At 33.3% G+C, this 14,688-nt stretch overlaps 1 protein-coding gene across 1 annotated transcript; it reads right to left on the bottom strand.

Moving 5' to 3' along the window:
- Window positions 1–3,892: 3,892 nt before the first annotated feature.
- Window positions 3,893–5,540, bottom strand: LOC131178681 (uncharacterized). The gene is made up of 3 exons (XM_058144044.1): window positions 5,241–5,540; window positions 4,932–5,016; window positions 3,893–4,820 (listed from the first exon to the last, which is right to left on the bottom strand). Exons 1-3 carry the CDS (start codon window positions 5,250–5,252, stop codon window positions 4,135–4,137), a joined length of 783 nt encoding a protein of 260 aa, XP_058000027.1. The 5' UTR covers window positions 5,253–5,540; the 3' UTR covers window positions 3,893–4,134.
- Between the last annotated feature and the right edge of the window lie 9,148 nt (window positions 5,541–14,688).

Consider the following 14,688-nt stretch of genomic DNA (forward strand, 5'->3'; position numbering starts at 1 on the left):
TTGAGATTATATAATAGGACATTATTAAATTGATTTGTATTTAATTTTCATCTAATAACTACCAACCAAATTTTAAATTGTAAATATAAAAATTTCAATAACTAAATTAAACTTTTATAGTCATTTAATGACAACCAAGTAATAATGTTATTTCAATTTAAATCATAATAAACATATTTCAAATTATTATAAACCAATAAAAAAAATTTGAGGTGCCAATTAACGAAAAAAATTAAAATTTAGTATATATGCCTATTTAAGATTATTTTATATATATGTATAAATATTTGGAGGGGCTAATAGAAAATTTAAAAGATCAATTAAAAAATAAATTTTAATAAATCTATTAAAAATTTATAAAAATGTCTAGGGCCCAAGGCTTTCCCTTGCCCTCTTAGTTGCTCCACCACTAGTCACATTTGAGGTCTATAAATAAAGATGCTTGCATCTTTAAATAAAAAGAAAAATTATCATAGTAAAACATCAATTGAGACTCCTTATTTTCTCCTTTGTTGGTTTACATTCAAGTTATTCTTACTGATTCTACTATCAATTCCTTGTGTTTAAAGAATTTGTTGAATCCTATAAGATATCACCATACGATGCAAATATCATTAAGTATAGTGAAATTGGTTATGACTTTATTGCTTAACCTTAAAACTCTGAACTTGTTGCGTTCATCTCAAATCACTTAAAAATGTATGAAGGGCATCATAATCAAAATCAATCAATTTGAGGTCTCCAGGATGGCAATTGGTGAGAGCTAGTGCAAGTTATTTGAGACCGCTCTAAGGCACTTTTACAAGGCTTCGGTACTATGTCTCATCTCACCATTTTTCAATTGCTTTGTGTTGACATTGAATGGCTAAGAAAGTGTCAAAGTACTGAAATTAGTCAATATCTTTTTATAAATGGCTTCATCAATTGCTCATAAGTGTTTTTAAGGTCTGCGTGACCTAGTGCGATTTGACACCAATACGAGATCGCCTGAAATATGGACCAATCATATTAAATAAAGTGAAATCAACCAAAAGTCTAGTTGCCCTATATGAAATTGCCCAAGAAATTTCCAAGTGCCTCACCAATTACTTTATGACATCTTTCAAATTTTAAGGTGAAAGAGGCAATTTTTATCTGACATCCCTCAACTTTTATGCGTGTTTCACTTCCATCTCCCGTTTTCATTTAGTTACCATAAAATCCCTAAATTTTGAAAACACTATATTAAAATCCCTCATGCTAGAACTCAGTCATTTTCTCTAGTAAGATGCTTTTGTGGCAATGCTATGCTGTCAAACAAAAAAAAAAAAAGAAGAAATTACCATCATGGTTTCTCTGCCAGAATTTCTTCTCATACACTAGACCTCCTTTCCCTTATTGTTACTCTTCTCAATCTACCTGCAACACATCTCACTTGTCCCTTTCTATATGGCATTGCTTTATTTTATTTTATTTTATTTTTTGGCACATGGCACTAATATAAGCATCTTATAAAAAATCTGATCAGATTATAACGAGAGAGATTTTAGTGTAATATTTTCAAAATTTAAGAATTTTGTGGAAACAAAATGAAGATAAAGGAGAGAAACAAAACTCCCCAAAAGTTAGGGAAATTATACAGTAGTCTGGTGTACCATGTCACCAGATGATGTGGTACACCCAAACAATAACAATACAACGTATCATATTAAATGTACGTGACTTAACTTATTTTATTTTTGTGATAAATTTTTTACTCATCTCCTACAATTGACGTGTTGTAATTTGTTTAGTCCGGTGCACCAAATCATGGTTATGAACTGATGCACCAGAATTATGCAATAATTTTTTCTAAAAGTTGAGGAACAATTAATAAAAATTAACTGAAATTAAGGTTTCACAAAAGTAAATTTTTAGACCCTGAACCTTAAACGTATGTTAACATTCAAGAGCTAATTTTAAGATAAAAATCAGAAAAAAAATAGAAAAAATCCAATTCACCCTTAAAATTAGCCGAGAACAATCTTAAAGTACTGCAGCTGATTTTTGAGTTTTCACTCGCAGCCTGACGACTTCTGCAACTCTCATCCCCACTTGAATGCTTTATACTTTATTTTGGGTCAAATTTCAACAATGTTAAGTAGAATTGTTTTAACGTATGTGCTCTTAACAGATTTTATTTATTGTTTAATTATTTAAATTTAATTATATAAAAATTAAAATTAAAAGATATTGTTTTTACAGCATAAATAATTTATTAAATAAATTCTAAAAAACATGGAACTCGTCCGACAAGCCTGACAATGACAAGATGACAGATTAAAATCATTTTTCACAATAAAGATTTCATTGCCTTTTAACATTACTTTTTAATATATATATATATATATATATATATTAAACTACGAATATTTTGTTCAAAAGACTATTTTCCCATAAAAATTTTATACAGCCTCTCCCAACAATAAGAATCAAATTAGAACTAAATTTTAATTATTTTATTTTTTGGAACCAAAATAAGAATTGAATTTTAATTCGGCCCTAAATGTTTTCAGTTCTGGTTAAGTTCAATTATGATTTCAATTTTAATTTTGATTAGGAATGATTTTTTACTTTTATACTCAAAATTATAGTATAATAGTATTTCTTTTAAAAGAATAAAAATAATTATATATTTTCAATATCAAAATATCAATAAAAATAGTACCAATATTAAAATAACAATACCAATATCACAATAATAATATCAAAAAAGTAATATAAATATAATGACTTATGCAAGATAAATACTAAAATTAAACTATCAATTACCACGTAAAAATACAAGATAATACTAAATATCGATAATAGGTCATAGAATATTTCCATTTAAATTATAAAGAAGAGCAAGCTTCACTCTTACATAATTAAACCCCATGAAACAATATAATCACAAATTAAATCCCTTCATAACATATATTTTAATAAGTATATTATATTGATTTATATATTTTTTTAATTATATAATTTTTAATTGAAAGATATACTACATGACTAAAAGATGATTTACTATAAGTGATTTAATGTATTTATGATAAAAGAAAATAAAAGCTAATATTATGTTATATATATACACGCTTATAATTAAAAATAAAAATAGATAATTATATTGAAACTACATAATATATCCAAAAAAATATAAGAAAAAAAATATGTATATATATATATATAATTGATTCTTTTATTTAGGTTTAGATTTGATTTGGTTTTGATTCGATTTCAATTTTATTCATGATGAAAAATTAAAATAATAAAATAAGTTAGATTCAATCTGATTCAATTTCTACCATAACATTTTTTTCATGGTTCCAATTTGGTTTGGAGCTCATAAATCATGCAAGCCCTACCCGTAAGTTCATGACATTCCTTTGTATCGTTATTCGTTAAGGGACACTTTCAAAATGTACATTCTTCTAAAATTTAAATGCTTGTTAATTATTGTAGCTCATTCTTTTAATTTTCAACAATGACAGCCAACTGACCATAAAGCTTGCTTTTTCTCATTCTGTCAACTTAATTCGTCACTAAAATTTAAAGTGGGAATTAATTAATCACCCACTGCCTCTTTGTTTACATTACAAGCTAAACATAATTGATTGTGTTTAGACCTAATTCATTTGTAATTAGCCAACAAACTATACAAATCCTTTCTATCAGTTTTCTTTTTCTACTTGCTCTAATTATATAAGGGAATATTTTCTTATTGTTTATTTCTAGCGAAGACATGACTCAATAAAGCACCAAACCATCATCAACAAGAAAAGGATGGATACATCAAACATAAAAAGCAATCAGAAAGTAATTGTCAAAAGAAAAAAGCAATCAGAAAGTGAGGGAAAAGAAAGAAAATTGCATAAATGAATGGAGATTAGAGTGATTAATATGAACTTTTTATTAATTAATTAAAAATTTTAATCAACAAACTTTGTTATAACCATAAAATGAACAATTAATTGTCCACACAAACCTTATTTGCTATTATTATCTTAATAGGCTTCCTGTCATATCAGATCTGATGAGTTGTAAAAAAGAAAGACCCCGACATAGCATTTCAACGATGGCAACTTCAAGATCATCATCATGCCATGATTAAGACCGCCATTTTCAATTAATTAGTTACATGATACTGCATGCTGACGGATTTTCTTCACTAAGGCAATCACATCTGCCGACATAGCATCCCCTCCGGCAACCGCCGCCGCCCCAACTATCGTATATTGGCCTTCCATAAGGCTCATAACATGGAGCTGGAGTTCCATAACCTGCGTAACATGGGGGTGGCCTTCCATACCCGTGATAACACGGGCCTCCACCATATCCTGCATAACATTCCGGGCAACAGGTCCTCACCGGCGGTGTATATGCTGGGGTTGGTTCTGGAGGCTTAGGTGCTGGTGCCGGTGCCGGCTTAGGTGCTGGTGCCGGCTTAGGTGCTGGTGCCGGCTTAGGTGCTGGTGCCGGTGCCGGTGCCGGTGCCGGTGCCGGTGCTGGTGCTGGTGCTGGTGCTGGTGCTGGTGCTGGTGCTGGTGCTGGTGCCGGTGCTGGTCGCGGTGCCGGTGCTGGTGCCGGTGTTGGTTTATCTTTGGGCTTCTCCGGCTCTTTCTTCTCGGTCTCCTTTGGTTGATCTTTGGGCTTCGCCGGCTTAGGCTTCTCTATAGGTTTCTCTGGAACTTTGATTTCAATACCCTTGACTGAATCACCACCTTTGCAACATATCTTTTTCTTGATCTTTTCTGGGCTGCAGCACACCACAGTGATTGTCACTGTATTTGCCTTCTCATCATATACCTGATTTTGAATTTCTCTTGTACAGAAGGCCACCAAAATCACAAAATAGCTCAGTCACTTTCCTTCAAGCAAATGGAAGAATTAATATAACTAGTAAATGGATAAATCATTGAATAGAGACTCACGAGGAATTTGACAGAGCACTTTCTTGATTTTCTTTAAGCACTTCTCGCAGCCAAGATCGACCTTAATCACCATTACTGTAACTTTCTGCAAAAGTATATGTAAACTTAATTTACAACAGCTTCCCACTTTCCAAATGAATAAAGCCAAAAAAGAATTTGAATGATTGAAACATGTTTCTGACACAAGGATGAAATGGAAACCAGAGAGATATCCAAATAATTAACAAGAAAAACCCACCACCACAAAAAATATGAAAAATAATAGTGGGTAGAAAGAGATTATGATAAAGAGATAAAATAGTTACATACCTTCTCTGCCATGGCTGTGATGGATGAAACACAAGCATCTGAATCTGATGAAGATAATATGAAATGGGTAGGCGAAAGCTATACTTCAATGAATGAAATGAAACAGAACGAAAGAGAGATGATCGAAAAGATTATTATTAATTAAGGCGGTTTGCATCTTAAGTAGAGGTAAGGAAAAAGAGAGTGATTATCGTGGGCGTACACTTTTTCTTCACATAATAATATAAAATTTATTATTTATATTCTAAAAATATTTATGTGAATTTCATTATTTACATTTTAAGAATGATACATATTTTTATGACAGATAGCGCACTGTCTACAGAAAATATTATATAATTTTTTAAAAAGAGATGATCCGTACAGTCTAAAACCAATGAAATGTGAACAGATGGCATTTTGGACGTTGAATTTCATGTAATCATCAAAATTGTCGTTATGTAGGGTGTGGGGTTTGGAGTTTGGCAAATTTTGATTGCTGGCTCTTTAATCTTTCATCTGCATGTGCTGGCTTTGATTGCCACATCTCACCTTCTTGTGTGATAATATTATCATTGTTATTATAATTATTATTATTAATATATAAAGAAGAAAAAAAACAACTTGTATTCGAAGTTTCTTTGTTTGTTAGCTTCAATAATGGGTTGTGCACCACTCGTCGGCAGCCCTGCACATGCGCCAATCTGCCTGGCGCGTAGCAATTGAGGAAAGCATTAAGATGAAATTCCTAGGTCAACATCAAGAATGGATCAAAACTCAATTATTTAATTGAAATTCTTAGGTAACTTTAATTTGTTGTTAATTCTTGGGACGGATCTGAAGCACTTACATATGGTTGTTCAGTTATGTGATTATATTAATAAATCTCTAATATATATATATATATATATATATATATATATATATATTTCTCTCATTGTCTTAAATTTATAGTATTATAATAATATCATCTTTAAACTTTAATTTATAAAACTATCTAAACATCAATTTAAGTAACAATAAAATACTTTTAACTTATTATTATAGTTTTCTGGTTACAACACTCTTTTACAAACACAAAATGATTAAAAAGACCTAAATACTCTCAAATAATTCACTTCCTTTCCTATTCATTGCCCTCTCTTCTCTCTCTAATGCTTTCTCTGTATACTTAGCAGCAACAAAACCAAGATATTTGAGTTCCACAAAACCAAATCCACAGACAATTGACAGCATCCTTAACTTGGTTAGAAGTGAATACAAAAAGGCAAACATTGATGACCAATAGGCCATACACTTAAAGTACAGAATTTTCTGCACCATTTATGACATCATTCTACATTGCAGTAAAAACATCAACACCAACCATAAAATCAACTAAATACTGGTGACATAGCATTTATCCAAAAGAAGCACGGCTTTCTCTTTCTCTATTAGTCATCATCAAGAATTAAGTTTAAAATAATAATAATAATAAGAATAATAATCAATCAATCAAACAAAAGACTATATACTTATCTCAAATTAGAAATAAAGTTTTTTTTTTTTTTTTGTTCTGAATTTCTTTCAACAACAACCATATCTAGGGGAGAACAGTTTTCGGTTTAAATCGAAAAATCGAACCGAATCGATTCAATTCGATTCAATCAGTTCGATTTTAAAATTTAATCGGTTCGATTCGGTTTATAATTTTGATAATTTCAGTTAATCGGTTCGGTTCGGTTATTTTCATAAAAAATAAAAAAAATCGAACCGAACTGAAATTATTAATATATATAGGAAATCAAAGAAAATCGAATCAAACCAAATCGAACCTAACCGAAATCAAAGAAAACCGAACCTTAAGATTTTTGAGTTTTGATTTCTAATTTTTTTTTGTTTTTATGTTTTATTATTTAGATTTAATGTTAAAAATATGAAATTTTATAAATTTCGGTTTGATCCATTTAAAACAGAACCGAACTGATATTTATTGGTTGGATTCGGTTCGATTTTCGCTTATTAATCGGTTTGGTTCGATTTTTAAAATTTTTTATTTTCGATTTTCGATTTTATCGGTTCTGTTCGGTTTGAAACCGAACCGACCGTTTGCACACCCCTAGCCATATCATAGTAATTAATTAATTACTTTTTTTTAGAATGGTTTAATAAATTACTTTTGAATCAAAGAGGATACTAAATAACAATCACTTGCACATAATCCTTAAAGTTTAACTTTGTAAAAGCTCAGTGAAATCACCATACGAAGGACCCATATGATAATATGGTTGCATCTTGGCGATCCATGTTCTCCTTTGGCTTTGATTTCACCACCATCGGTGGCTTATGTTGTTTGGCTTTGTTCACAATAGGTAATTTTTTTAGTAGCTATAGAAGATGACCAAAGATGGTGTGGCTAGGTGAGGAAGAATAGGTGGGGAAGAAAGGGATGAAGAGAAAGAGGAAAAATTATGTTATAAATGTAACACCCATCATTTTTCGATGTCGAAATTCCTGTCATGGATGGAGAATTCTCGTGAAACTTAGGGTTTTATAGACAAAGGAAATTGTGGTAAGTTCTATATGTGTGCTATGATTTGTTAAAGATGTGTTTAAGAATGAATATATTTTGTTTGTTGTGGCCAAGTTAAGAGTTTTAGCAGCGTTTTTGGACAGAAGTAACTTCAGTAGCTAAAAATCTACTGAAGTTGGACTTTCAACAGCCAAAGTCCCCTTTTTACTATTGAATTTCCTTTTGGACAAAATAGACTTTGGCAGCTAAAAGCTAGGTTTTTAATAGCTAAAAGTCCCCTCAATAACAGGGTATAAATATCTCATTTTAGTTCAAATTTCAAAGAAAATTAGCTTTCTCTCTCTCTCTCTCTCTCTCTCTCTCTCTCTCTCTCTCAATTACTGTTGCATGCAAAGGATTTTTATTTGAAGTTTTCTTTGATAATTGATGCTTTAAGAGCATGAAGACTTGGTTTTGTTGGAAACTCAAAGAATTCAAGAGATTTTAAAGTTTTTATACCCTCTCAATCAATGGTGTCTTCAAGGGAGAAAGGTATTTTCTTTTTTTTTTTAATTGATTTTTCTATATGATTTTTTAGTATGTGCAAATGGGTAAGAGAAAGCAATTTGGATTGCATATGGAATTTGAGTAGTTTTAAGCCTTTGCATGTACGAGGGATTTGATGTTGATTGCAATGGTATGTTTTATTATGAGTTTTCTTGATAAGTCTAGAGAGTTTATAAACATGAATTAGCTAGATTTTGAAGAAGGTTATGTTATTGAGTTCAATTGATATTTTGTTTCTTTGATGTTTTGAGTAAAGTTGAGAGAAAACTTGAATTTTGATTCTTTGTTGGATACATGTGTTATCCTTTGTAGTTTTTAAGATGATAGAGGTCCTAGGTATGAGTTTTTAAGATTGGATCGTGTTTTGGAGCTTTGAGATGTGTTTTTGGGTGTTTTGGGAGTGAGGTTCTGCAGATTTTTTACTTGAAAATTTTAGAAATTTCTATGTTTGGCTGCCAAAACCATTATTTCAATCGTCAGAGTGGCTACAATTCTCTACTGAAATCTATGACTTCAACTATCGAAATCCATGACTTTGACAGTTGCAGTCACTACTACCCAAAAGGGCATTGAAGGTTCAGGACTTTGGCAGCTGAAGTCCCATACTTCGGTACGTAAAGTTGGTTATGCCAACTTTTTTTCTCTTCTAAGGCTCCAAAACTTGTTTTAATGATCCAAAAGGACCTAGAATAAGATGTTTAGCATATGTATAAAGTTTCTAAGCTCCAAAAAACTCTTTAAGGTTAGATGTTTATAGGATTGGACTTGAGGGGCTCGGGAAGTTAAGGATGCAAGGATAGCTACCGTTCGAGTCAGGTGGTTGATAGGCTACAAGAGGTGAGTAACACTAACCTAATGAATGAAAACTTATTTAATTGAAATCACAAATATTCACATGCATCATTTCATTACTTATTAGGATGTATGTATCTAGAATATGAATTTATTGCATTTTTGCACAATTATTGTTAATGCATGATAGATGTTGGATGACCCACTGGTTTTCCCCAATGGCATAGTTATGATATATGTTTATGATCATGCATGACATGATATGATGTGGTAGGACTCGGTGAGACTAATAAGCCCCTGGCTCACTATTTATTTGAGCAGAAGTCCTAAGGAGTCTCTGTATGAACCGAATACATTGGAAATATTAGAAATGTTGTGCATTTAAGTGAAAGTCCTAAGGAGCCTCTGTATGAGCTGAGCACATTAAATTTAAGAAATCACTAGTGATAAGTCTATCTTATGTGAAATGTCTATGATGTGAAAAACTCATGTGATTGGTGCATTGTATATGTATGAAATGAATAATTTATGTTTGGCTAATTTACTCACTAAGCTCTTTAAAGCTTACCCCATTCCCTTAACCCCAAATACATAGTTATAGGGATATAAGTATTTTCTGGGAGAGCGAGCATCAGGAGTAGTTATAGATTTTCTTATGTATAATTGATGTTATTTGATTGGACATGTAAATTTTTAAATGGATAAACACTGTGCATGGTTATAAGGAATTGTAATAAGTTTTGTCTAAGTTAAGTTTGTATAGATGTTACCTTAATTTTAAGCATACTCTTTGTATTCAATGTATGAATGTACAAGTCACACTTTAACTATTTTAAATGTTATGAAAAAGGTTCAAATTCTAAACCCTTTTAAAGGAAAATGTACTATATGTCTATGTAAAGGTTAAAGTGTGCTTGATATTAATTTCTTAAGTTTTAGTTAATTATGAAAAGAGCTTTATGTTAAATAGGTTTTTATGCTTACTATGAGTTCCAGCAGTCTTAAGCTAACTTGATCCCTAGCATTCGTAATGGCTCCTAGTTGTGTCATTACAAAGTTGGTATTAGAGCTCTATGTTAGATAAGTAGACCTAGATGCTAGAGAAAGCCATAGTAAAGAAGGGAAGAAAGTATGTCAACCAGCACAGTTAGGAAAATACATGTCCATTAGGGTTGTGTCCCCGTATGTTATGTAATGTATTTATGTTTCATGCTATGACTATGATATGTTTTATGCCATGCTTAATGATATGTTTTGAGTTCATGTGAATCCACATGAACTTTATGTATGTTTAACATTTTTTATTTGCTTTTAGAAAATATGAGTTTCAAGATGGTTCGCAAGGTTGGCTAGTGCACCACCCAAAAATGAGGGCATAGGAGCACTACCTGCTAACCCCGTAGTGAGGGAAAGAGCAAGCAGAAGTGGAGGGAGAGAATCCTCAAGAGGCCTTAGAAGGTCTTTTGAGGTTAGTAGGGAGACTTTAGTGCACTCAAAATTTCTGTGGATGCACGAAGAGGTTCTCATGGCTTACAGCAACAGCAGGAGGATTCTGGTTTTTCTAGTTTAGAAAGAGAAGGGGAAGATAGATATGAAGAGTGAAGGAATGAGTTAGAGTTTGTATCCCTACTACCACAAGACCAAGAATATGGTTTTGTTTTTAACTATCCACAATAAGGAAGTTTTGAAAATCCTGAGTTCATAAGTTACCTTCAATACCCTCCTCTTATGCCCTACCCAATTTACTTCTCACCTTTTAGCCCTTACTCCATGTATCCTCTTCAACAATATCCTCGAAACCCTCTAACCGCCATGGGAACTCAGAACACCATAGAAGGAGTTGCAGGAGAGCAAGCACCACCACCACCCTTTATAGTCTCAATAGTTCCAACATATGAGCCTAGGTTAGGTAGTAGATGTAAGGCTAAAATAACAAAATACCTAAAGCTAGATGCACCTAAATATAAGGAAGAAGATGATCCTTTCAAATATAAGGCAATCAAGATGATAGCTGATAAACTAGATGCCATGATAATAAGGCCATTTAGATTGCTGGTTTTACTTTAAAATGTAAGAAGGTAAAAGAATGGTATAAGGCCTATGTTGCTAACAGGGTTAACAGTATGACATAGTCTTAATTTGTGATAGAGTTTACCAACTGGGCCTTTCCAAAAAGCTCTCAAGAGTTAAAAGTTATGGAGTTTGAACAGTTGAGGCAGACAGCTAGCATGAGTGTGGATGAATATACAGATAAGTTTGTAGAACTTTCGCAGTATATAGGGTAGGAGTATGATACATCCTGAGGCTGTACTTTCGCTACTCTTCATTGACTCTGACTGCAGAAACCCATAGCTTCCACTCCATTATAGAGGCTACAAGGAAGATGAAAGCAGGGACTATTATTAAATGGAGTCTAGATTTAAAAAGCACAAAGGCTGCGTAGTCCATGGTTCCTAAGGCCACAGATGTAGAGAGTTTCCGTCACCTGAATAAAACCACTTCTTCATCTAGAACTAAAAAGGAGAAAAGGGGAAAGATTGGGAAAAAAAAAAAAAAGAAGAAGAACAAGTTTTAGAGTAGGATCAAATCTGGTCTTGGGATGGGGAGTGGATTTAGCTTAAGTTTAGATACTTCGGGTTGTGCAAGTTGTGGGAAACCTTACTGAGGACCGTACAAGTACGGAACCTTAGAATGTTACAGGTGTGGTCAAGAGGGGCATATGGTAAGGGGGTGTCCCACTATGGAAAGGGTGGCCTCACAATAGCAAACAAGGTTAGATAGTGTAGTCCAATCAATAGCAAAACAAGCTCTTACGATTCCATCTCAAGAAGAGCATGAGGAAGAGGAAGAAGAGCTTCTTCCTCCACAGTAGGTTTGCAAGAGAGGGGTTCTATGGCATCGGCTCAAATCTTTACCATGACACAGTAGGAAGCGAATACCTCTAACACTATGGTGTCAGGTACACTTCACAAAGGAAGCTTCAATGTGCATGCTTTGATTGATCCGGGTGCTTTTCACTCTTTTATTACCCCTGATACAATCCTAAGATTAGGATTAATGTTGTCTAGTTTAGATTGTCCCCTGCTTATTAGTGGACCCAAGTATGACCCTTTAGTGGTAGAGATGATTTGTTACTCCTGTCCAGTGTTAGTTAAGGACAGAACTTCTCTAGCTAACCTAGTGCTTCTAGAATTGATTAATTTTGATATCATTCTAGGGATAGATTGGCTCTCAGCTAATTATGCTACATTAGACTGCAGGAAAAAAAATAATGATGTTTAAGGGATAGGATGGGTCAGAAGTGGTGTTTCAGGGAGACTAGGTGCCACCTCTGAAAGAAATGATCTTAGCCATACAGGCCAGGAAGATGCTCAAGAAAGGATGTAGGGGTTTATAGCCAATGTCAAGGAAGTTGTGGTGAATCAAAGTGGACCGGGGTTAGTTCTAGTAGTGAGAGAGTTTACATATGTTTTTCTAGAAAAAAAAACTAGCAAGATTGCCACCTCAAAAGAAGATAAATTTTGAGATCGATCTAGATCCTAGTACTAGACCTATATCTATCCCTACTTATGGGATGGCTCCTGCAGAGCTGAATGAGTTAAAAGGCTAGTTGTAGGATTTGGTAGACAAGGGATTCATTAGACTGGGCACTTCTTCTTAGGGTGCTTTGATGTTATTTCTAAAGAAGAAGGATGGTTCCCTAAGGCTGTGCACAGACTACAGGTAATTAAACAAATTAACCATAAAGAACAAGTACCCATTGCCCCACATTAATGATTTGTTTGATCAACTAGTAGGAGCTAGTTATTTCTCTAAGATAGACTTAAGGTCAGGATATCACTAGTTGAGGATCAAGGAGACAAACATTCCGAAGACTGATTTCTAGACTAGATACGAGTATTCTGAGTTTCTTGTGATAGGGTTTAGGTTAACCAATGCCCTAACTGCATTTATGGATCTCATAAAGAGGGTACTCAGACTGTATCGGGATTGCTTTGTGATCATCTTCATTGATGGCATCTTAGTATATTCCAAAAGTCTAGAAGAGCATGCACAACATCTAAGAGTGGTTCTCCAGACTTTAAGGGATCATAAGTTGTATGCTAAGTTTTCAAAGTGTGAGTTATGGTGGAAGAGTATATCTTTTTTCAAACATGTAGTGTCAGACAATGGTTTTGAAATGGATCCCAAGAAAGTTAAAATAGTTATAGATTGGCTGAGGCCAACTACGATGACTGAGATCAAGAGCTTTCTTGGATTGGCCAGCTATTACAAGAGATTTGTACCTAATTTCTCTAAGATAGCTGCTCCTATGACTAGGTTAACTCAAAAGAATAGAAAGTTTGAGTGGACAGACCATTGTGAATAGATTTTTCAAAAGCTCAAGGAATGTTTGGTGATAGCACCAGTTCCAGCTTTACCTTTGGGCAATGAAGATTTCATAATGTATTGTGATGCCCCCAAAGTGGGTTTGAGGTGTGTTCTTATACAGAATGACAAGGTAATAGCTTATGCTTCGAGATAGTTGAAGAAGGTGTGTTCTTATACAAACTTTGGAGGATATGTTAAAAATGTATGTGCTCAACTTTAGAGAATCATCAAAGAAGTATCTTCCACTAGTTGAGTTTGCATATAACAACAGCTATCACTTTGGTACTGGAATGGCTCTATATGAAGCATTGTATGGGAAGAAATGCAAATCTCCTGTGTGTTCAGAAGAAGTTGGTAAGAGAGATTTGGTAGGTACTAAATTAGTGGAAATCACCATCAGGCGATGCCTTGAATCAAGGCAAGGTTGAAGATAGTAACCAGTGGGTATAAGAGTTATGCAAATCTCCATAGAAAGAAAGTGGTTTTTTAGGTAGGGGACATGATGCTTCTAAAGGTATCTCTAATAAAGGGTGTTATCTAGTTTGGAAAGAAGGGTAAACTAGCTCCAAGGTATATTGGACCCTATAAGGTGCTACAAAAGGTCAAGAATGTATCTTATAAGCTAACTTTACCACCAAAAATGAAAATGATCCATCCGGTTTTTCATGTTTTAATGCTAAGGAAGTTTGTGTCGGATCCAAACAAGGTAATCAATGAACTTTACATGGAAATTTCAAAGGATCTTTCTTATGTCAAATAGCCTGTGAGGATCATGGATACAAAGATTAAAAGATTGACACATAAGGAGATGCCTATAGTTAAAGTTTTATGGAATCACTATAACATGGGAGAATGCATGTGGGAGACTCATAATTCCATGTTAAAGTAATATCCTCACCTCTTTTAGGTATGTCATGCTATGCTTGTTATTAATGTTTGTGTTTGATGTTTGTTATGCTTGTTTTAACATTCGAGGATGAATGTTCCTAAAAAGAGAAAGGGGTATAGGGAGGGGGCGAGGCGAGAGGATGTAAAACCCACCATTTTCCAATTTTGGAATTCCTATCATGGATAGAGAATTCTTATGAAACCTAGGGTTTCACAGACAAAGGAAAAAGTGTTAAGTTCTATATGTGTGCTATGATGTGTTAAAGATGTGTTTAAGAATGAATATATTTTCTTTGTTATGGTCAAATTAAGAGTTTTAGTAATGTTTTTAGATAGAAGTAACTTTGGTAGCCGAAAGTT

This window comes from Hevea brasiliensis, chromosome 3, assembly GCF_030052815.1.
Source record: "Hevea brasiliensis isolate MT/VB/25A 57/8 chromosome 3, ASM3005281v1, whole genome shotgun sequence".
NCBI classification, from domain to species: domain Eukaryota; kingdom Viridiplantae; phylum Streptophyta; class Magnoliopsida; order Malpighiales; family Euphorbiaceae; genus Hevea; species Hevea brasiliensis.